Source organism: Chaetura pelagica, unplaced genomic scaffold (assembly GCF_000747805.2).
Source record: "Chaetura pelagica isolate M959 unplaced genomic scaffold, ChaPel_1.0 scaffold562, whole genome shotgun sequence".
Lineage (NCBI taxonomy): Eukaryota > Metazoa > Chordata > Aves > Apodiformes > Apodidae > Chaetura > Chaetura pelagica.
Genome location: NW_009952307.1, coordinates 382,360 through 404,749, shown reverse-complemented (window position 1 = coordinate 404,749; position 22,390 = coordinate 382,360). Strand labels below are relative to the sequence as shown.

The 22,390-nt window shown below is 40.6% G+C and overlaps 1 protein-coding gene across 2 annotated transcripts in view; it reads right to left on the bottom strand.

Moving 5' to 3' along the window:
* Positions 1–274: 274 nt before the first annotated feature.
* Positions 275–22,390, bottom strand: part of FAM120A (family with sequence similarity 120A) — a 47,142-nt gene continuing 25,026 nt past the window's right edge. For both annotated transcript variants that reach the window (XM_010007814.1, XM_010007815.1), the window contains exons 10-17: positions 18,551–18,800; positions 17,163–17,277; positions 13,972–14,181; positions 12,352–12,535; positions 11,276–11,413; positions 9,660–9,801; positions 4,900–4,996; positions 275–2,246 (exon numbers count right to left, since the gene is read on the bottom strand). In XM_010007814.1, the coding sequence (XP_010006116.1) occupies positions 1,935–2,246; positions 4,900–4,996; positions 9,660–9,801; positions 11,276–11,413; positions 12,352–12,535; positions 13,972–14,181; positions 17,163–17,277; positions 18,551–18,800 (1,448 nt within the window). In that variant the 3' untranslated portion in view covers positions 275–1,934. The remainder of the gene's footprint in view (positions 2,247–4,899; positions 4,997–9,659; positions 9,802–11,275; positions 11,414–12,351; positions 12,536–13,971; positions 14,182–17,162; positions 17,278–18,550; positions 18,801–22,390) is intronic.

Genomic DNA, 22,390 nt, shown 5'->3' with positions numbered 1-22,390 from the left:
CCACAAGGAGCTGAGACACCGGCCCTGTCAACCATCTACGTTTCAAACACTGAAGACCTGAGCTTGGTCCTTCTCTTCTTTAAATAACTGCCCCCATATAAATAACTGTGGTATTTGCATCTTATTAACCATTCAACTGTAGGCACCTGAAGCAGCTGCACAAAGTAAGGACAAGGCACCACTCGGCCCTTGGTGTCAAGGTCTGTTGAGGTCGTGTTTTCCATCTCCATCTTTTGGGAGGACATCATGCAGTCTGCTAACTCAAGTCACTTGATTTGGGCATAGGAAAACTTTTATTTACAAGGTGTTAATTAAAAAAATATTTGACAAAAAAAGGCATACAGTATTTTATACTAAAAGAATAAAGATTTTTATTAAGCACTGTAAGTTGCATTCAATAGCCTTCAAATACACCACACCACAATCCATCTACAACCAATCAAACCCAACAGTAGTTCATTCTTGCACAATCCATGAGTTGGGGCAGAACTCCCTTCAACTTACATTAAGATACCTACTTAGCTCTTGCGGGCAGGGAATGGGGAATTACACCTCATTTCTGATCACTAATGTGTGATGAAGAGCATCAGGAGAATTATATGAAAACGAATATAAAGAAATGATTCTGATTTTGAAGTACATTAAGTTTGGAAACACTAACAAAAACATCAAAATGATACAGGTATATTTGCTTATACTAAATTCTTGATGGGAAAGTTCTCAAGAACAAGCCATTTGTTTCCTGCTACAGAAGGGGGGTACTTTTTTTTTTTTGAAGATCAAAGCTTTTTTTTTTTGTTTTTCACAGAATTTCATATTTGCTAATATGAAGGCATAAAACAGCAACAGAGAACAATAATGCATACAGCAATGAGTACACCAGGGTAACGTTGATATTCAAAACGGCTAGATAATTTTTTTTTTTTAAGTTTTAGAATAAATGCAACAGAGGTCAATAATCACAAAATTTTAAGGTTAGAGCAAGATCAGTCAATGACTAAACATAGTTAACATCTTTTATAGGACTATTACTGATTATTAGCTTTTTGTTTTGCAAATGGGCACAGTACTTGTAAGAATGGAAGAAAGAGGACAATAACATGCATAATATTAACTACACACTTTAAAAATTATGAACCATGCAGAAGTTTAGCTCAAATAGTAGTACTAATGGTCTACGTCTGATTCAAAACCACATAGTTCATTGATCACGGATGCATGGTATTAGTCACAAAAAGTTTCAGAACACATTGTGTTTATTTTGAAAGGTCATTTGCATCTTCTAAGATTTCAAGTTTATCTCCATTTAACTTGCTTGTAAAGTATGTATGATGTATATTTAAAATCAGCAGAACTGCAATATTACTCTATAATTTTTAGTTTCGATAGTTTGCACATTTTAACACAAAAGAACCACATCAACGGTGATGAAATTTAAGAAAGAAAAAACTGTGGTTGTGCCTTTTTCCCCCCATAATCATGAAATCAAAGCCTTAAAGAAAGCTTTATTGTGACACAGTAATGCAAAATCAAATATAATGGCATACATATGGTGCCAAGTACTAAAAATTATATTTTAAGCTATATATACTTAAAGACTGCCAAAATTTGTTTTCTTTATATTTCAAAAAACAAAACTACAAGCTTTTGTCATAACCAGTTTAAACTTTATGTATACTTCATTTTAAGTGCGGGAGTCAAATGCTCTTCATTCTCTTTCTTTTTTGTTTTATTGTAGCATTTTGACTACAACTGGTTAAAACTAAAAATGTGTTGTTTAAATCTCTGACATCAAAGAGGGATCCGAATTTCCAAAGTCCTCATTTTTCTCTTACGGAAAGGAAAAAATGTACGTAACTGTAGGCTCTCTTTCTCTCCAGATATTCCTAATCCTGACCCTTCCCAACATCCTTCACCCTCTATAAAAAATAAGTTTACTCTTCTTTTTTTAAGACAGCGGCCTCAAGAGTATCATCTTTATGGCAAACACTGTCTGCATTTAGTGCATTTAAGTGAGGATTTGTATTGCACATTTTAGAGTCATTACTCAAGGCACTTTCAGACTGATTGGAAGCCCTGATGTCTCCTGTATTCCCATTCATCTGGGAAGCTGGTTTTTCCTCATTCACAACTCCATTTTCAGCCAGGGATCCATCTGAAGACACAATTGAGGATTTAGATTCCTCTGATTTTGACTTAAGTTCTTTGGCTACTTCTTCTGCTGAAGCAGCATAAGGAGGTTTGCCCTATTTTTTAAAAAAAGAAGAAAATTACTGTAGAACCACTGCTACATATTTACAATCTGTTACAAAGACACTGTGAATAGGCAGCATGCAGTGTGCAGAAGTATCACAAGTGAATACCCAGTATTATAGCCTGCTGAAGTAAGAGGTGGCACAAGAAATAAACAGATGAAAAAGAGTTTGCAGTCTTTCTGAGTGCCTTCTAGCCACACCTTCTGATGCTCTTGGGGTAAAAATACCCTAACTCTGACGGTTCAGTTATTTCACAATGTAAGAGCTACATAAATGTCTGGAAACACCAAAACTGAGAATTAATATACAGCTTAACTCTGCTTCTTGGTTCATAGACATTATCATTTAATTATATGATTACATGTTATTCAAATACAAACCAAAACTTTTTTCAAACAATTTTAAAATAAGTGCAAAAGTACCATGCAAAAGTGTCTGTACTAGTCTATATGCTTCTGAGGTTAGGAAAGTGACTTTGTATGAAGAGCAGAGTAGAATCTTACAGGACTGAGTATAGCAATAAAAACAGATTTATGCAACATTAGAACGTATGTTTAGTTTTTAAGTATCTGCACCAATGAATCTTAGCATTCCAGAAACATATTAGGCTACAAACAAGAAAACCAAACCAGCAGGCTGGGTTGCTAAGCAGCAATGTTCTTATCTGCCATGCTGTTAACAAAGTCAAATGCTAAGAAATTACTTCAGATACGGACATCTTGTACACCTCAAACAACAGCAAACAGTTTTATAGTGTATTCAACTTCGCTTTGACATACTAGAAACAGCATGGTTAGCACTTTTCTGCATTGCTGAAAGATCCTGCAAGGCAGTAAGAACTCTTTTTCTTTAGCAGCAGGATCACAAACCTTGTTTTCCAGAGAATCACACAAAACCCTGCAGTAACATTGCACAGGTGTATGAGTGGCACATGGGGACAACCAGTCTGTATCACATGTACATGCACTGTACAGGCTTTACTAAGTGTTAAGTTTTGGATTAAATACATGCTTTTGTTTCTTTCCAGATCAAGAGTGAAAGGTATCATCTCATGTTTCCTAAATACAAATGGCTTCTTTCAGTCAGATCCTCCAGCCATTGGTCCCATCACCTCCTGGTGAGCACCAGTGGGGAAGCACCACAGCAGAGAGGATCTCACTTGGTATAAATATACGTGTCTGGATCTGGCCCTACTCCTTCCTTAACTGCCCAGGTTTTGTGACAGGGAAGGACACTGCTGCCAGTTAATCTTGACTGGCTACCAAAATCTCCTTGTTAGGCATTAACATTCCCAAGTTCTCCCTGCTACATGCATTTTCATTCACCTTTTTTTCTTTTCCTGTCAGAGCAACACACACTCAAGCATAGTGACTGATGACTGTAAAATCCAATGAGCTCAGGACCAGTCAATAGAAAATGCCACTATTTACCTTCCTTCTCCTTATCACAGGCACAATATTTGACTAAGATCCTTGTGATTACAAGTATTTACCATCCAAATTACATATAATTAATAAATATATGAGTATCCAAACTTGCTGACTGTCTGTCAAGACTGTGTATCATCCACCTACAGGTACTGTATGAGCTGCACTGATGTATGTAAACCTCAAGTCAGCCCAGAGTATCTGGGGGCTCCTGAGGGTTTCCTTTATTTCACAGGTTAAAGTACTTGGAAATTAGACACTATATAATTAACATAGTGATTTCTCTTCTATTTGAAGTAAAAGATGTGAAGCTTTAAATACATAGGTACGTTTGTAGACATACATAATCTGTATACACAGAAATTGAACAAGGAAGAGAAGTATTTGAATTTTTACACCTGAACACAGCAGGTTTTACTTAACAGTTGCTTCATTATCCACTGGAGAACATTCCTTCTCTTACCATCTGACACTTGCAAATACCTCCCTACGTCTCTGTGACAAATTGCAGATCCATATGATCCATGTACCGTGAAAGTTTCCACCTATTTACTACCCACTCCTCCATTACCTCTGGGACTAGCATCAATGTTCAAAACCGCACAGCAGCAAGAACAATGGAAAAGGGAGGAAAACATAACTCTGAGGCAAATGGCATTTAATATAAAACAGCACTTTTGCTTCAGTTATATATTTAAAGGATCCATGGAAAAGACAAAAACCATGATCCCCAGATGCTTCATATATTGTCCCAAAAAATGAACTCTGTGATCATGGGGGCAAAGACTGGTCTGTCCTCTCCTAGGACTTTAGAGTAAGTATTTGTAGCCATGCAGCACCAAAGATCCTAATATTCAAAATTAGATTGGGGGGAGGAACAGAAATGGCTAATTTGTTTCAGCTTTGTATTTCTTCCATTTTCCTAAATTTTTTTATACTCCCACAGCTGGTTAGAGCTGAGAAGGCAAAGCCGTCATATCAAAATACGTTTTTCCATGTCTGTCTTTATAACCAAAGGTTACTGATAATTCAAATGCAACACTCGCCTGTCACATCACCGGCTGTGCAGCTCACAGCTTCAGCATGTAGGCAACATCATGGTAAGAAACACTTCTATCTTTTAAAGTCGTGCTTGTCAACATGGGCTGGTTTGAAAGCCTGTACCATACTAGCCTGTAAACTAGAGTGTTCTGAAGTCAGGCATATGGCTTTATTACCTGAATTGCTCCCTGGCTTTTATAACCTCGCCCATAGTACCTTCCGCCTCTTCCAAAAGTTCTTATCACTGGAGTGGAAATAACTCCTCTTGGACGCCTGTGAGTTTTGAGGAAAAGGAAAAAAGAAAAACATGTATCAGTTTTGTTTAAAACTACTTTGCATTTTATTTTGCTGGAAATTTTTTTTATATTTACTGTTGAGTGGCTAACTTTTACATTTCTTTAAAGAAGCAGTACGACTAAGTCAGAATTAGCATCCAACTGCTTGCAAGTGTATGAACCTTTTTTTTTTGTAGCAATAAAATGATTATTTCTATATTTCACTTCTAGAGAAACAATAAATTAGTGCAGAAACATTTTTGAAGTTTAATACTATTTTTACAGTGCTTTAAAAACAGCTCAAAATACTTTCACCTTAAAAAATGAACCATTTATAATGCCATTTTTCCCATGCAGTGACATTTCCCACATATAAACACGTTAGATGGAAGAAATCAGACAAATAGGCGCAAAATATGAAATTGCTTCAGTTTTGATGGGAGAAGACAAAATTTTCTAAGAACCTGAGGGAAAAAAGGGGCTTCAGCCATGTCTGGTAGGTAGCACTTTATCCAGCTTGGGCACTTTCAAATGGAGGCTTCCAACCAGGACACATCAGGCGGTGGCTTTATTTGTTTCAATAAAGATTAGACCAAATAATATCAAAACAAACTTTTGCTCAGCTAGAACCATTTTAATGCCATCAGTGGCACAACTCAAGGACTACTTCTGACCTAAAAATTATTTTTATATTCTCTACTAGAAATATGTGATTGCTCTACTTTTCCTCCAAATCCTCTGCCTGGCACTGGGTGACCCCAGCAGAAGACTGGCCCCCCAAAGCTGGCACAGGGCAGCCAGGGGCTGCTCAGCTCAGCCTGCAGCCAGACTGGTTTCTAAGCTGCACTGGCTACAATTGTCCTTTGCTGTCCTGGCAACAAATCACAGACTCACAGAACCGTTGGGTTTGGAAGGGACCCCTAGAGATCATCTAGTTCACACCTCCACTAAAGCAGAATCCTCTGGAGCACATTACTCAGAATCTGCATCCAGGGGGGATCCTGAATGTCTCCAGAGAAGGAGACTCCACAACCTCCCTGGGCATCCTCTCCCAGGGCTCTGTCACCCTCACTGTAATGAAGTTTTCCTTGATGTTCAGATGGAACTTCCTGTGTTCCAGCTTGTGCCCTGTCCCCAGCCACTACTGAAAAATTTGTCTCCATCCTCCTTCCACCTACCCTTTAGATATTTATAGACACTGGTAAGATCCCCTCTCAGTTTTCTCATCTCCAGCCCCAGCTCTCTCAATCTTTCCTCATAAGAGAGATGCTCCAGTCCCCAGATCATCTTCCTTGCCTTTCACTGGACTCTCCCTGTCTCTCTTGAACTGGGGAGCCCAGAACTGGACCCAGTTCTCCAGATGCAGCCTCACCAGGGAAGACTAGAGGCGGAGGAGCACCTCTTTCAGTGTACTGGCCACACTCTTCCTAATGCACCCCAGGATTCCATTGGCGTTTTTGGCCACAAGGGCACATTGCTGGCTCATGAATCACTTGTCTGCCAGGACAGCTGAACTCCAACTGTGTGGCATTTTGCAAATACCTGACAATTCCCTTGTGCCAGCAGGGTTCCTGGGAGCTGGACAACAAACTGCCCCAAGAGGAGGTAAGCTTTTCTGTGGTGCTCCTACATCCCTCTGCTGCAAAAACTAAGTCACATTGAACTGCCCCAGGGCAGAAACACTGATCTGTGCCATGCAAGTCTGTTCACACAAATTCCCACATTGAGCAATGAGAAATTAAGTATTTGGATTTAAAAGAATAAAAAGAGGAAAGAGCTGTGTTTTATATTTGAGTAACTCTCACTCCATTCTTTCCAAAGATTTTAAAGGGCTTACCTATGCCATTTGCTCATTTTTTACAAAGTGAAAGCCTACCCTTCAGGGAGCTAAGATTTTTCCTACTCAGAAAATGGCACTAAATACACTGGATTAAAGCCAATAAAAAGCACTGGTATGATTTTACACAATCAGAATGTCCAAGTTCAGTGCTGTAGAGAGACATGAGGTAATGATGTAAACAAGCCTGGCATGATCGCCCTCTGCTGAACAGGTAACAGATGAAGTAGAAGGATGCAGGTCCAGGTGAAGGATGGATTTCAGACCATGCAGATTCCTAGCAGTGCTCTTTGGTATGACACAGCATCTGCCAACACTATCTTTAGACAGAACACCAATGTTATCATGTTCTAAGGTTTTGTTTTCAGTATCAACTGACACAACAAACAGAGTAGCTGCATGTGGTAGACTCTTTGACTCTCTTTGACTAATTCTAGTAACTACATGTGAAGAATTTAACATCAGTTACTGACTCATAGAATGGTTTGGGTTGGAAGGGACCTTAAAGATCACCATCCCTCTGCCATGGGCACCTCCCATCAGACCAGGTTGCTCCAAGCCCCATCCAACCTGCCCTTGAACACTTCCAGGGATGGAGCAGCCACAGCTTCCCTGGGCAACCTTTTCCAGTGTCTCACCACCCTCACACCAAGGAATTTCTTCCTTATGTCCAAACTAAATCTCCCCTCTTCAAGTTTTAATCCGTTCCTCTTCATCCCATCACTCCCTGCCTTGTCCCGAATCCCTCCCCAGCTTTCCTGGAGCCCCTTCAGGCACTGAAAAGTACTTTAAGGTCTCCCTGGAGCCTTCTCTTCTCCAGGCTGAACAGCCCCAACTCTCCCAGCCTGTCTCCAGAGCAGAGCTGCTCCAGCCTTCAGATCATCTCCGTGGTCTCCTTTGGACTGGCTCCAAAAGCTCCTTGTCCTTCTTACGATTTGATGGAGACAGGAAGATCTGGTATGGACAGTTTTCCTGTCTTTTTGAGGTGCATCCAAACCTCACTGCCCAAAGACGATCCCTCTGACAGACAGGATATAAAATATCCCATATTTTCTAACTCAAAAGCTACTATTACCAAATAGTATTTCTTTGTCTCAAAGGTACTCACACAGGAGCATTTCCAGCCTTTCAGCAATGTGACTGCTGCCCAGATAAGGAGGACTCTCAATTTAGGACCTGCCAGTGTTAGCTCCTGGCTACTGATGTTTTACATGAATTAATACATTTGCTTCTTCAGAAAATGGAGGAGCTGCTGTTCAGTGAAGTGAATGGTATGTACAAATGTATGCCAGATCTGATTTCATGGCCCAGGGTGCCTCAGTCACACATTCTATGAGTGTGACACTGTAAGTCACACACTTTCCACAAGCTGTGCTGCAGTCAGTGCATTCAACTGAAGAAAAGCAACAGGCTCTGCAGTGAGCCAGGTCCTTTTGGTTCATGGATCCTCATGAAAAACAGAACTCATGGCCACACACTACCCTCATTTACATGGTGAAAAATGTTATTTTGTCCACTGAAACTGAGGCGTGAGATTAAAATATGCAAAGGAGTCAAGTGCCTCATGACACATCTCAGCTTATTCCCCTGGTGTCCAGCTGCTACTCTGGAAGAGTGCACACGTCCCATGGACCCCGCACAGAGAGCTGGCAGCTGAAGCACCTAGCCCAACACTTGATGCTTTTTTTTTGACAGCTGAATCTCATTCTAGAGAATAAGATGTTCCTACCTAAATCTGCCCCTCTCAGAGCATCAGCTCTGCTCTTACCTCAATGCTGTTTTCTGCTGCTGAACTTTTAAATCTTTGTTGCTGCTGTTCTTACCTCTCCCCATCCCCATACCAGCAGCTCTTGCCTCTCCCCCCTGCTTCCACTCTCCCAGAGCTTCACATCCAACCATGTTCTCACTCAAGCCAACACGACAGGCATTCCAACAGCTCTTGCTGACTTCAGCACTATGCTTCAAACTGCACATTTGATTAAATTAATGGATAGAGAGGAATTAATGCAGTTCAGACTTATTCTTTTAGACTGCAACTTCCTGGCTCAAAATAGCATAAATACACCTACTTTACTCCACTCCTTTAATAAAGCTGAAGACAAACATATAAATCACATTACTTTGGGACTGTCTACTGAAACGGATACAATCTTAATTGAAGATAACAGTTCTGTAAGGCACAGAAGAATTAAGTCTATGGAAAAAATATAATCTTAAAAGTAAAGGACTAGATATTTTTGTAATTAACTATTTCTTTTTCAGAAATGTTGTGCACCTGTAATCTCAGTTGTAGTAAAATGACAGGGAAGAGCTGCAGAAATTAGTATTCTTTTAAGCACATCTCCCAGCATTACTGTAGCAGAGACCTATTAAACCTAGAAATACCCTTCGGGTGTTTTGTGCATCACAGAAGAATTACATAATGAAGTTATTAAAAATTTTATTATACTTCTTGATAAATGATACAGTCACTGAGTGCTGTGATAGTTTTGATCAGGTACAACATATTTATTGATTTCATGCAAGAGAAAGCCCCCATATCATTTCCTCATGCAAAACAATCCAGTGTGTGTATCTATATAACAGATTCAGAGTATAAATTCTATTTGCACATAAAAATAATTATACAAATCTGAATAACTGATAAAAAACATCTTAAAAGTAATGTAAATGCTCTTCTAATACTCAGTGGGTATCATTTATCTAATTTGTCCTAAAAATGCATTGTATGCAATTTCTAATCCCTTCAATCTTTCTCTGTTTCACTTTTTTCCCCAATCATGAAAGGACACATGACAAGCACGTTCCAGAAGATGGCACTTACCCTCTGGCTGGTCCTCCCACAGAAACGACCTGCAGAGGAAATGGGCCCCTGCCCCCTCGTCCACGTCTGCTTCCAGCCCAGTGGCCGACTACAGTGCCGGCAATTTCAAGTTTCCCTCCCTGAGAAGGAATAGGTTGGACTCCTGCACAAAAAAGCAAAACCAAACATTGATCTTCACAGTCATAACATTCAAGTCACAAACAAATGTAGAACTGGTTTACCCAGCTTTTTAGCACATATACAAGTTCTTCTCTTCATACTGGGAGATTATTTCTCATTTTAGGGCCTTTCAGGAGTATTTTAACTCCCAAGAGTCTTTCCTTCTCCCCATGTTAAAAAATACATATGAATTCTGAAAAGAAGAATTATCTTCCATGAGTACTTCAGTTTTAGTAACTAAAACTATATGCTTTAGATAAGGATTAAGAAACTGAAGTGAAATTTTACAAGCTACCTGAAGACTATTTTTTAACCTGCATTTCTAATGAGGATGTGAATTTTGCAGGTTTAAAGGCACTTGCTAGTGAACACCAAACATCAAAATAAGACACAGATTAGAAATGCTGTAAACAACTTCCTACGCAGAATTATCTCTATTAACACTAAGTGACTACAAAAATACAGCATTTAAACTGGTCTGGGTGTAAGAGGCAGGCTTATCCTTCCCCTGCCAAGATAGCAGCTCAAATTGCAATTGTCCAAAATACAGATGTATCTTCTATTCAAGTTGGTTGCATCTTTATACCTGTGTTTTGCCCTTAAAAATCAACACTCACAGGGCATAGCATGTATTTCAAGAAATCTAGGTAAGTGCAACTGAGCCAGATGTTACTGGTAAGACCATCAGCACTGAGAGGGTTACAAAACACAGCACTTATGCAGCCACAATTAGTCTTCAAATGTTAATACACTAGAAGATAAACTACTGACTTAATTAAAAAAGGTTCATACTTCCCTGTATAAGTCTTTCAGCTTCATACGTACAGGGGCAGTTATTCCCACAAGGAAGCATTAGAGGTATGTTTGCTCTTAGGATAAAAGCTCAGAGGCCAGAAAGAACAGCTAAATACATGGGAAAAATGTTATGCTAAATGGAGGACTGGAGTGAACAGGTTTCCATAGTCCCACCTTGTACAAGGGACAAGCAAGGGGCACACAGGCAGGTGAGGAAATCTCTCGCCTGTGTCCTTGGTGACACTGATGCCAGTGAAGAGGGGGCTGGCAGTCACACCGAGGTCAGTCACTTCTACCTGGGGTTGTTTTTGCAAAAAGCTCAGCTGCCTCTGAAGTTTAGAAAGTAACTGTTAACACATTCAAGCAAAGTTCAGCTGATGACTGATTCCACCCTGGCACTTTGAAGTGCATGACACAGACTGTCTGGTCAGGTTTCAGGGCTATCCTGCATTTGGGGGAGGTTTCTAGGTGTGAGAGGCTGGGGCTCAGGGGGCTGCGGGGGTAGCAGAGCGGAGAGCAGCCTGGGCAGGCTCAGCAAGGGAGAGCCAAGATGGTTAGGGAGAGAGGGAGACCAGCAGGCAGGAGGAAAGCCTCAGACCAAACGGTACAGTGAAGGAAGCTGTTGCCAGAAGCTCTAAGAAAAGGGTTTTGGGTATAATTACCGCCCTGAAACTTGCTAGTCCTGTTGCTGTCATTGCCAGAGAAGGCTCCGGAGTGTCCTGCCGCTGCCGCCACCCGGAAGGCCCGGTAAGCGCCTGTGGCTACTGTTTCCCCATAAGGGCCTCCGAAGCCATAGACTCCTGTTAGACCCAGGGTAAAGAAAGACAGGGGAAAAGCTGTGAGGGTGGCGGGCATCTGGGAAGGCCCTGAGCAGAGGCTGCTGCCTTCTTCCACCCCTGCAGAGCCCACGGGGAGGGTCGGGCTCCAGCCGGCCACACGCTGGCTAGCAATGGTACAGGCGCAAGCCAGCACCAGGGGAGCCCTGGCCAGAGGTGTCCTGCTGCCTCACTGAGCACAGAGTCTCTTGTCCATCAGGAAGCCTTTAACCATGGGCTGGGAACGGACATCCCAACTTCTACAGCACAATGATTATTTTAAGGGCTTGTGACCATTTTTTGACACTGAGCTCCAGCGGCTACAGCTGTGGTGCCCTGAGAACATCTTATTCCCAGTGCCCAGTATCAGCACCTCCATGGGTCTTGGTTCCACAGGGACTGCGAGAAAGGGAATAGCCTGAAACACTTGTATCAGTATTTGCACTCAAGGGTGCCAATGATTAAATGACTGTAGCAAAATATAGAGGGCTGGGGAGGAGGAAAGGTTGTCTTCAACCCTGACAGGTAAACCATGTCCATTACTTTTAAGGATTCTTAATATTTACAAATACAAGCAATGTGCAGCGCAAATAAGAGACTTTTCATATAATCCAGTGTTGACCCATTCCTCTTTTTTCTATTTTACACATACAGCAGTAACAGTATTTTGATCTGGCACAGTTACTAAAAATCCTGATGGAAATACAAGTAATAAAACACATTCTATATTATTAGACTAATAAAAGTAACAACAAAATACAGTGACTGACATGTGACAACACATGCCAATCACCTGCTTTTAGGTATTTATTTTTTTTTTAGGAAATTTTATAGGCAGCTACTGGTTTTTGCAATTTTGGGAATGTGAAAGACAAGGTAATGCTTCACACCAACATGTTTTGCACTGCTGTCCCATCACTTACCAGCAAAGCCTCTCCCCCTGCCCTGAGGTGGTGGGACTGGCCCAAAGTGTCGAGGGTACATAGAAGCTGGATAGAAAGGCATGGCAGGTGGAGGTGGGAAAGGGAGAGGATGGTTCTGCCTGGAGAAATTTAATCCTTCTAGGATGCTCTGACGCATCTTTTCAACCTTGGCTGCCTGCTCAGCCTGTGAGTAAAGAGGTGGTTACAAAGAGATGTTAAAATCCTGATTACAAATGTACAGATTTATACAACAAATTCAAGTAAGAAAGCAAAATTACAGAAGAGTAGGTAACTGCTGCAAACGACTTCCATAAGGGTAGCTAGAAAATTACGATCTCTGTATCAGTAGAGAGATGAGACAGTTTAGAATCTGTAGCACAGGAACTGTTTAAAAGTTAAAAAGGGTTTTCCAGAAATTAACTGAGAAACCTCTGTCTATGGTCTCTTGAAACTTAATGCAGTTTTTTGAACAGAGTAATCATCATAAACCCAGTGTGCAAAACAAAGTCTATGTCAACAGGCCCGACCACACTCAGAGGCTAACAAGCTTGAGGGACCATCAAGATTTGATCTGTGACCAGTCCCCCTTGATTCAGAAGTAACAGGTAATGTCTTTTGTTAAGATTTCACACCTCCCAAAAAGTTAAAAAAGTTTTGGTCAATCAGTAAACTATTGATTTTTATCAGTATTCTGTTTTTATAGTTAGAGAATAACTCTGGATACAACAAAAAAACTTATTTGTATTTTAAGATGGTCTTAAGAAATATGAAAAGATTTTGAGCTTAAGGACTCACAATCTGTAAAATAACTTAGAAATCACAAGTTTTCTTTCACTGTAAAGCCACTGCAGCTTAGTCTTTGCAACAGTCTTACTAGCTGGACCCGAAAAGACAGTTCTTGAACAAATGAGCAGAGATAGTTTTCGACTTAGTCGCTCACGACATCACAATTGCAAACATTTCAGTCTTCAGAGGGAGAAAAATGAAATTACAATTTGTGCCAGTTTACTTTTTTCCAAGTCTACCAAAATGCCACCTCAAACACCAAGACTAGGAGAGTAAACAGAGCTGAAAAACACCACTTAATCATTCACCTCATCTCTCTTAAAAGTAAAGAATACATAAGTCAATGACTGTCATCTCCCTATGAGGAAAAGCTGAGGGAGCAGGGTCTCTTTAGCTTGGAGAAGAGGGGAATGAGGGGTGACCTCATGAATGTTTTAAATATGTAAAGGGTGTGTGTGAAGAGGATGGAGCCAGACTCTTCACAGTGATGTCCAGTGATAGGACATGAGGTAATGGGTGCAAAGTGGAGCACAGGAGGCTCCATGTAAACATGAGGAGAAACTCCACTGTTAAGGGTGACAGAGCCCTGGGATGGGCTGCCCAGAGAGCTGGTAGAGTCTCCTTCTCTGGAGATATTCCAAACCACCTGGACACATTCCTGTGTGACCTGCTCTAAGTGACTCTGCTCTGGCACAGGGGTTGGACTGGCTGATCTTTTGAGGTCCCCTCCAAACAGAAACATTCTGTGATTCTGTGACTGAGAAACCACCCACATCTAACACTTCTGAAAATCTGGCACACTTGATACTTTGTTGCGCCTCTGAAACTACCCACCTGACCATCACAGAGGTCAATGAGCGGAACTTTCTCCCGGCTTGCTTTGATGAGCTTGGTCTGGAATAACTTCCCATCAAAATACATCCACGGACAGCAGTGCTCCCATGGAATAGGCTGCCCACAAGCATCGTTGGCAAAAAGTGCCATATCCACCCCACTCATAAATAAAGCAGACAGCTGAATTCCTCGGGGATCCAGATTCTCAATCTGTTTAAAAAACACTTAAATTTAGTTAAGATAATGATGAAATGTTAAGTCCAAGTTATTCCAATAGTGACAAGATTTTTGAAACTCTTGAAAACAAAGTGATTTTATGTGGTCATCTTAACTTTTCACATGTTTCACAAGACAAATGCACCAGAATCTATCGCCTGTACACGCAAACCTGCCATACTCAGGAGGCTTTTGTTCCCATCCCTCAACTCCAGAGGTGAGAGAGAAAACTAAAAAACCCCTCTATTTTCTCAATGACAAAGAACAGGAAACTATTTCTAATCTTTTAATGTTTTAACTCAATCCTTTATCAAGAAGTCAGTAAAAAGCTTTAAGCCAAACACAGATCTTGAATTAGTGGCATGCGGTGCCAAAACCATGCAACATACCTCATCTGCACTAGGACCACTGATAAAAATGAAGTACTGAGTTTTTCAAGCAATGCTGAAGCATGTTTTAGCAATGAAAAGCTTTACAGACACTTACAGAAAGTTACCAGTAGAAAATTTTTTAAGTTATTTCAAAAATAATCTGAAATATTTTGTACAAATTTTCAGGAATGAGCTCAATGTCGGCAGGTTTTATTCCCATGGACCACATTTCCCTCCCAACTCCTTTATAAGGGATTTTCTAGAAGCTTGAGTCAAGATTTTCCTGTATCTCTTATTAATGAAGCTATGTTTATGCATACAACTGCTTTATTTTGGATGCAGGATAGATACACAATGGTAGAATTAAACAGTGAATAACAGCTGGTGGCAGAAGCAAAAAAGAATTGCTTGCAGCAAATATATCTTCAGCTCTGAAATGAGAAAATATCACTACTAGTGTTTTCTAATTGACTTCTGAAAATATCAGCCCTTTCTTGGGAATATTTTCAAGCCCTTGGTATTAAATTTTAAAAGTAAACTACATTACCTTTCTCATGCATAAGCAAACTTTAAGTTCCAAAAGACTATCCAGATCATTTTGGAGATAGGCAGCTGGGTTCACATTCAGCTGCTCTTTCTGTCTGATTTCAACAAAAAGAGAAGCAGCTGCTTCACATGAAGACAGTAACAACATTGCATGAAATATTGCATCTTGCAGTTAACCAATACATATTATGGATATTATCCATAGCACTCTTCATGTATGATTTAAAATTTGGAGAACAGTTTCTACTAAATAAAAATACTGTATGCCTTTTATCACTTGCCTTATCTCTGCCCTTCATTTTGTTGGAATGGAAAGTTATTTTCTCTAGAAACTCCTTTCTTGGATCTCTATGGCCAGTGATTTTCACAGTGGGGTTTCCTCCTACTTGCATCAAATCTTGAAGTAGAGGCAAGACTTTGATAACTTTTATGGATACCTCTGCCAAAATCCCTGCCCCTAGATTCCAACTGTTTCTTGTGATTTGAAAGTGGACACTGAAGCCTAAGTGGTTGATACATTGCTATTCTGTGGTGAATCCAGCCTTGCCTACAAAATTGTCATCTGAATGTCCATCAACACCCGCAGGTACAATCACTTATCTTCAGGAGAGCTTGAGGAAGACATCTTGAACCATGTGCTTACAGTTCTCATAAGACCTTAAAAGGCCTTCTGCTATAACTCCGCCAAGTCCATTTGTCACTATAAGATAAGCTACCTTCATCTCTTCTGCTCATTGTCAGGTCATTCCTTTGCCAGAGGCTGGCCAGGCTACACATTTCTCTGAAGACAACATACTGCTCTTCCCACAATGCAGACAACTGTCATCTTCTCTGGACTAGAATCTCCAGGGTTCTGAAAGGCCCAGGAAGCACACAGGGCTTCCAGCATGAACTGCTTGTAAACACCTTTAAGAGGAGTTCCAGCCAACACCAGAGGATTCTCCTGATGGACAGCACCTATATTCCTGATTTTAAGGAATTAGCCATGATGAGGAGTACTCAAATATGCTGTTCTCAGGAGTCTAATAGGCTTATAATCCATGACAGCAGCAATCCAGTTCTAACTGCTGAAGCAAACAAGCAGACTTGCATGAACTCAGCAGGTGTTCAGTGTAGCTGTCTTCATCCTGTGTTTCTTCACATCTTTTTCAGCAACAAGGGAAGGACCAAATACATTTCTTCCTGTTGGATTCCATCTATTTATTTATTATATGAGTGGTTGGTATTAATTTCTTGGTATAAGGGAAGAGGATCTTGGTTTTCTGCTAACTCTGCCATTAACATTGCCAACATGTGAATTCTCTACTTGCTTGTGATACATTCACACCAATTCTGGAGTGGCTGCAGTTGTTTTCTTCTCCTAACGTTCATTAGTGCTTCTATGGTCAAGTGCTGGCTTTGAGAACTTGGTGGTAGTGACAGCACATTCCTTAGACCAGCCTAATGAGCTGAATTCCTTCTTCTAAGGACAGTGCTAGGACTGCTGCTTTTGTCTGTGCCCCTCTGCAGTGTGCACCTGTGAACATGAACACACCTGGGAAACAATCACCACCCTCTCCTTCCTGATTTAGCTAAGGACCACCTGTGGCCAGGCACTCCTGGGAGCAGAGCTGGTCATACTGCCCCTACAGTACCTGAAAGACTCTCCAAAATGAATTCTTCAACATCAGGTCGTATAATGCAGAGGTGATCAGCATCTTACCTCCTTCACCATGTTGATGATCAATGCAGACAGGAGATAAGATGGATCACTTCTAGTTGTGCATTCCCTATATATACCCTAATACCTTCCATAGCTTCCAGTTATAAAACACACTACTGGTCTTAAGACATATTACAGAGAAGAAAGATTTCAATTATCTACCCAGACAGTGAAACATAACTGATTATCAATTTTTGCATCACTTTAAAATACTAAGATGAATATTTTGGAAAGCACAGGTAATTAACTCAAGGCTTTTAGAGAGACAGGCACGTACACATGACCCACCACAGTTAACAACACTAATCAGCTGGGAATCAATCTCTGAAATTATGGAATTTATAGTTAAGAATTACCTTGAGTTCCTGAAGCTGGTCAGGTTCATAGAGCTTTGGAGACAATGCTTGGGCAAGAAAAGCATCAAGTTCCTGGCGACGAAGTATCCGAACCCCAGGCCATTGTACCATGTACCTACAGGGGAAGCCCACAGTCACACAGAAGCTGCCTTTGACATGTCAACCAAGTGGTATTTTATTTGATCAGAAGCCACCAGAATGCAACATTTAAAAGGTGAAAACACCTAGTAGATTTGAAGTTTAAATTTGTTTAAATTCATATGGAAGAGTTACTGGCTGTGGATCAGTTGTGCAAGAGCCTGGCTCCAGTGAGGAAGGGGCAAAAAGGAGCCAAATAGAATTTAAAACCTCAGTGGATTCTGATACATCTAAAAGAAAATAATATAAAGGTTAATGTTCTTTATAAAAAAGACTAGTGGCAAAAGGACTTTGTAAGCAAGTCCTCCAGTTAACAAATTACTTGGAAATTATCTAGTCTGTGAATTTTCTGCTCATCATGTCTTAATGACAATTTATAAATGCCACATGTTGCAGGAGAGATGCTTGCTGTCTAACTGAATGAGGAGTCCTGCTTTAAATTACCATTTGGACTATTTTTTTGTACCTTTACTGTTCTGTAAGGAGAAAAACAAAGAGGAGTTCTAGTTTTCAAAAGGCAAGATAAGGTACAATAGAACTGAAGACAAACTTACATTTATCACTTTTATAATTCTATTTTATAATTATTTTTATACATTTATCACTTTCACAATTATCCCTTGCCAAAAAGGTAAGCATGTCTCAATTCCTCAGGAATTTTTCAATTTGAAAATAAAACAGGCAAGCACTTTGGACCTTGTGACTTTCTCTTGGAAAATCTCAAATATGGAACAAATACTTTAGCTGTTGGTTACCATAATCTCAACTCTATGAGCAGTTCTAATGCAGGGAATCTAACACATCACAGGCAGATAACATTCATGTGAGCTTTGCATCCTGGTGAGCTGCTATGCAGCAGGGCCTTTGAAGACCCCTCTTGCTTTACGGAAGACCCCTCTTGCTTTATAACTTCACCAACACAGCCTTTGAAACCCTAAATGTTAATTTTTTAGTAAGCTGAAGCCTGGAGTACAATAAGGGTAAATTAAATCAAACGCCATGGCAGCCTCTTTGCAACACAATATCTTTTCTTTCCTTCTCCCTTCAGTCCTCTAGAAACGTTGAATATACAGCCATGCTTTTAAGACCCACATCAGCAATGTCCTAAAACCAAAACAAACTCTTCCTAGTGACACTGCAAATATGAATGAATACTTTCCATACTCATGCTTTAACACAAAGTTAAATATGTCAGAGAGAAGATGTAGTTAATCCTTTCCTTCATTGTTTTACCTTAAGGTGACACTGACCTTAGGACACAACAGAGCACCATAAGATGAGTGGGCACATTAGTTGGATTGAGCATTGCTGGTGTATCTGATCTCATACAGGCCAAAAATGCCCTCATCCTTCGGTTCTTGTCTTCCACTGCTTTTCCCAGCCACAGCTTCTTCAGATTAGGGCAGGTCCATTCCCTGAATGCAAGTGCTTCCACCAGCTCAGGGGTTTGAGGAGATTTCCCTTTGTAAGCAGCCCATTCTTTAATTATCACTGGTGAAACTACAAAATGGCAACAGTTGAAAGAAAACGTTGGAGTTAAAAAGCAGTGTATACTTAAAACTTGCTATGCAACACATTTTGATCCAAAAAGCACCACTTTGATGCTGTGACAGATACAAACATTCTGGATTTGCTGCCAAATTGGTAATTCAAGCTCTCTCTGAACCGTCTTTCAATTGCAATCACAAATGAAGTGCAAGAAACCAAGTGTACACCAGTAATGTTACACTGGTATCTTCAAATTAGCATACAGCATAAAGGAACCACATATGGTTTTCTAAAACAAGCAGCTTAACATGAAAATGTGATTTTCCCCTAGAATATTCCTGTCATCGATCAAAAACCTACAGTGATAAAAATAGCACATAAATACAATTATATTCCATATGTGGTCTTTTAAGAACAATGAGATCCTAGTCATTTTATTCAAATCAGATTTAAAACTTACATTATACTTGTTTGTAGTCATTCAACTTACTGCGATGGAATGAGATTTCAAACATGGATGGGTTTGGGTGTTTTGCTTAAAATTTTTACACAAACCTTACATAAGCCTTTCAATTTCCTGCACTGCTTTCTATTAAAAGGTCAGTATTTTTGCATGTTACACTCCGTTTCATGTACACGAAAACAAAGGCTGTTCAACTCCATATTGCTGCTAAATCATCCTCCTTTCTATGTTTGAGGCAGTACACAAAACAGTACACAAGTTTAAAGCAAAAAAAAAAAAAGTCAAGCCTGAGAAATGATACCTTTGGCTTTGGAATGACCCCAAGTTTGACACCACTCAAAATTTGTTTGCACCCTTCTTAACTCAAGAGCCCAGTTATGTAGTGTGGAAAGATTCATGGAGCTTGTTAGTGAAGCTTTATGTTACAGCCCTGCAAGATTACCTGCAGGAGCACAGACCTGCTCCTTCTGCTACAAATCTTTCTGCTACAGATGGAGAAGCATTTGGATGATGCTCTCAGGTATGTGATGTGATTCTTGGGGTGCCCTACACAGGGAACGGAGTCGGACTGGATGATCCTGATGGGTCCCTTCCAACTCAACACATTTTATGATTCTCCTGCTGGTACCAGGATGGCCCTTACTGCTACAACATTTCCTTCAGCAAACAGACACAACTTTACCAGTAATTTTATAGACAGAGGCAGGCAAACCATGCCCAAGGTGATGAAAGGGATTAAAAAAAAAGAACCTTCAGAACATCCCAAAGCACTCTTGTGCTTTTCTGGACTAAAACTACTCCAGCATTGTAAGTACATTTCACAGAGCTCAGGATAAGTTTTACAATGATAACATGCAGCAAAAAAACCAAATATTCTGATCAATTTAGTTGGTAGCCACAAGATCATGTTCTATTTTTGTTGCTACCAGCTTTATAGGCCAGCAAGCTACGTAAGATGGGCTTTACCAGCCAGCAGAGGTACTCTTATTTGGGCACAGTTTATCACACCAGCTTTCACTTCTTGTTTAGGTCTGGGACAGTAAACATAGAAAATAAAAAGGATGTATCTAATGTAGGCTTTTAAAGACAAAACAATTAATTAATTGTTTTAGGTCTCAGCAGCAAGAGATACCTCTGGACATGAACTACTTAGCTCTCTCAGCAAACAGACAAGAAAAATAATGAGGCTACTATGCAGAACCAGTTTAATCTGTTGCAGTAAAAAACCCCAAACAAACAAAAAAACAAACTGCTGACTACTGACATATAATAGTAATTTGAATTCTGGAGCTCTTTTTTGCTCTCTTTCAACCTCCTGACAATGGAGGTAACACACCTAGCTACACTCTTTCTCAGTCTGGATCCACCTGCAGAAGCAGGCAGATACAAACTCTACATGCACATCACATTCAAGAACTCTTGCAGAAGCTGAGTGTGTGGTCATCCAAGACTTGAGCAGCAGACAACAGCAAGGAAACAGAGCTGCACAGAGCATAGCCGTGTCACTATTTTTTTCTTTCACGTATATATTTCACATGTAAAGACCTCAAGCTTAGAAGAAAGGAGTATTTATTTAAGGGGGCTGGAACTAGATAATCTGCAAGGTCTCTTCCAACCTAAACCATTCTACCATTCTGTGACTTTACCTCTGTGTTTTCTATCTGCAATCCTATGTTTCAACATTCAAATTTGGTTCAAAGCTTTTAATCTGGGGATGAGTTAAAACTTCTAAAAGCCCCAGGGAGAGTACCTCAGTTTGCTCCCACAACATACTGTCCTCAGAAACATGGCACCTGTAGAGAGAGTTCACACTGGAGACCCATGGTAGCTTCAAAATGTAGCCAAGGGAAAGGCAACCATCCTGCTTGCAGAGCGGTTTACAATGAAGGTCACTCCAGTGGACTGGCAAAGAGTATCCTCTCTGGATGATGGGGATGAGGTATTGCAGCTTTATCAGTTGACAAGTGCTTGTAGTGCTCTTCACCCAAGTATAGCATTTAACAGATGAACCCAGGACCCACTTGTTTCTCCAGGGCATTTCTTACACCTTTGACAACTCTGTACTGGGACTGCTGCCAAAAACGCTGTTCCTTAGCTGCTGAGGATCTCTGTCTTCTGAGGAACATTCTGTTTTGTGTTTTCCTCCTAGGACTTCCACTTGGAGATAAGCCATGTCTACCCTGAAGACTACATTAGCTATGATGAACACTCGGGATCAGAGTGTGTTGAGCCACAACACCACAGTGCTAATTATACTGGTTTTCATACTAAGCTGACACTTGCTTTGACCATCACCCTGGCCACACTTTAAGGTCAATTCAAGCAAAAAGGGCCAGCATCAACCCGCACCAGGGTAACCTGCTTGATGCCCATGACAATGCTATTATAGGCTCCAAGCCATCTGAAGAGCATCCTGCATACTCAGGACCTGTGAGAGCCCTTGCTGCTAATGGCAGCTCAGGTGCTTTTGGTATTCTATTTGCACTTTTTCAGTGACTGAAAATGAAGTGTGTGGTCCCCAGTACCAGCAGAAGGTGATCAAGCCAATGCAGATCCATCATGCCTCATTTTGAACCTTATCATCTTCACTGGCAACACAGCTTGAGTTAAGCATGCTTGATTTTGCAAAAGGGCTACTTCCCAAGGCACAGCTTTCCTTTTGGCAGAAACAGCATCAGCTGAATACTTGATGGAGAACAGTACATCACAAGGTGGCCAGGCTTAAAATAACAAACCTTTGGATCCAACCAGGACTTATGACAGCTTGTACAAGTGCACATTTTTCCAGAGTGGAAAGGGCAGATGGTTTAATCTACACATATGTCTTTATCAGAACATGGGAAATAACCCACTTCAGAGCCTGAAAAGAAGAGCAAGTCAGACACTGGATTTCCATCTCCTCAGAAAGAAGGGCAGTGCAGCCAAAGCTGTGCCCTTGGCAATAAAAGCACAGTCAAGAACTTTGTGATCCAGCTTCCCACATCCTCTGGGAGCAGACACAAGGACACATACAGCCAAGGCATTACTTAGCATACACTTGGCACTGAAGAACCTCACTGACTACCTCTTCCAACAAATCTGCTGGTTACTATCAGGTTTTCAACTACATACAAATAGTAATGATTTATAAGAGAGGAAT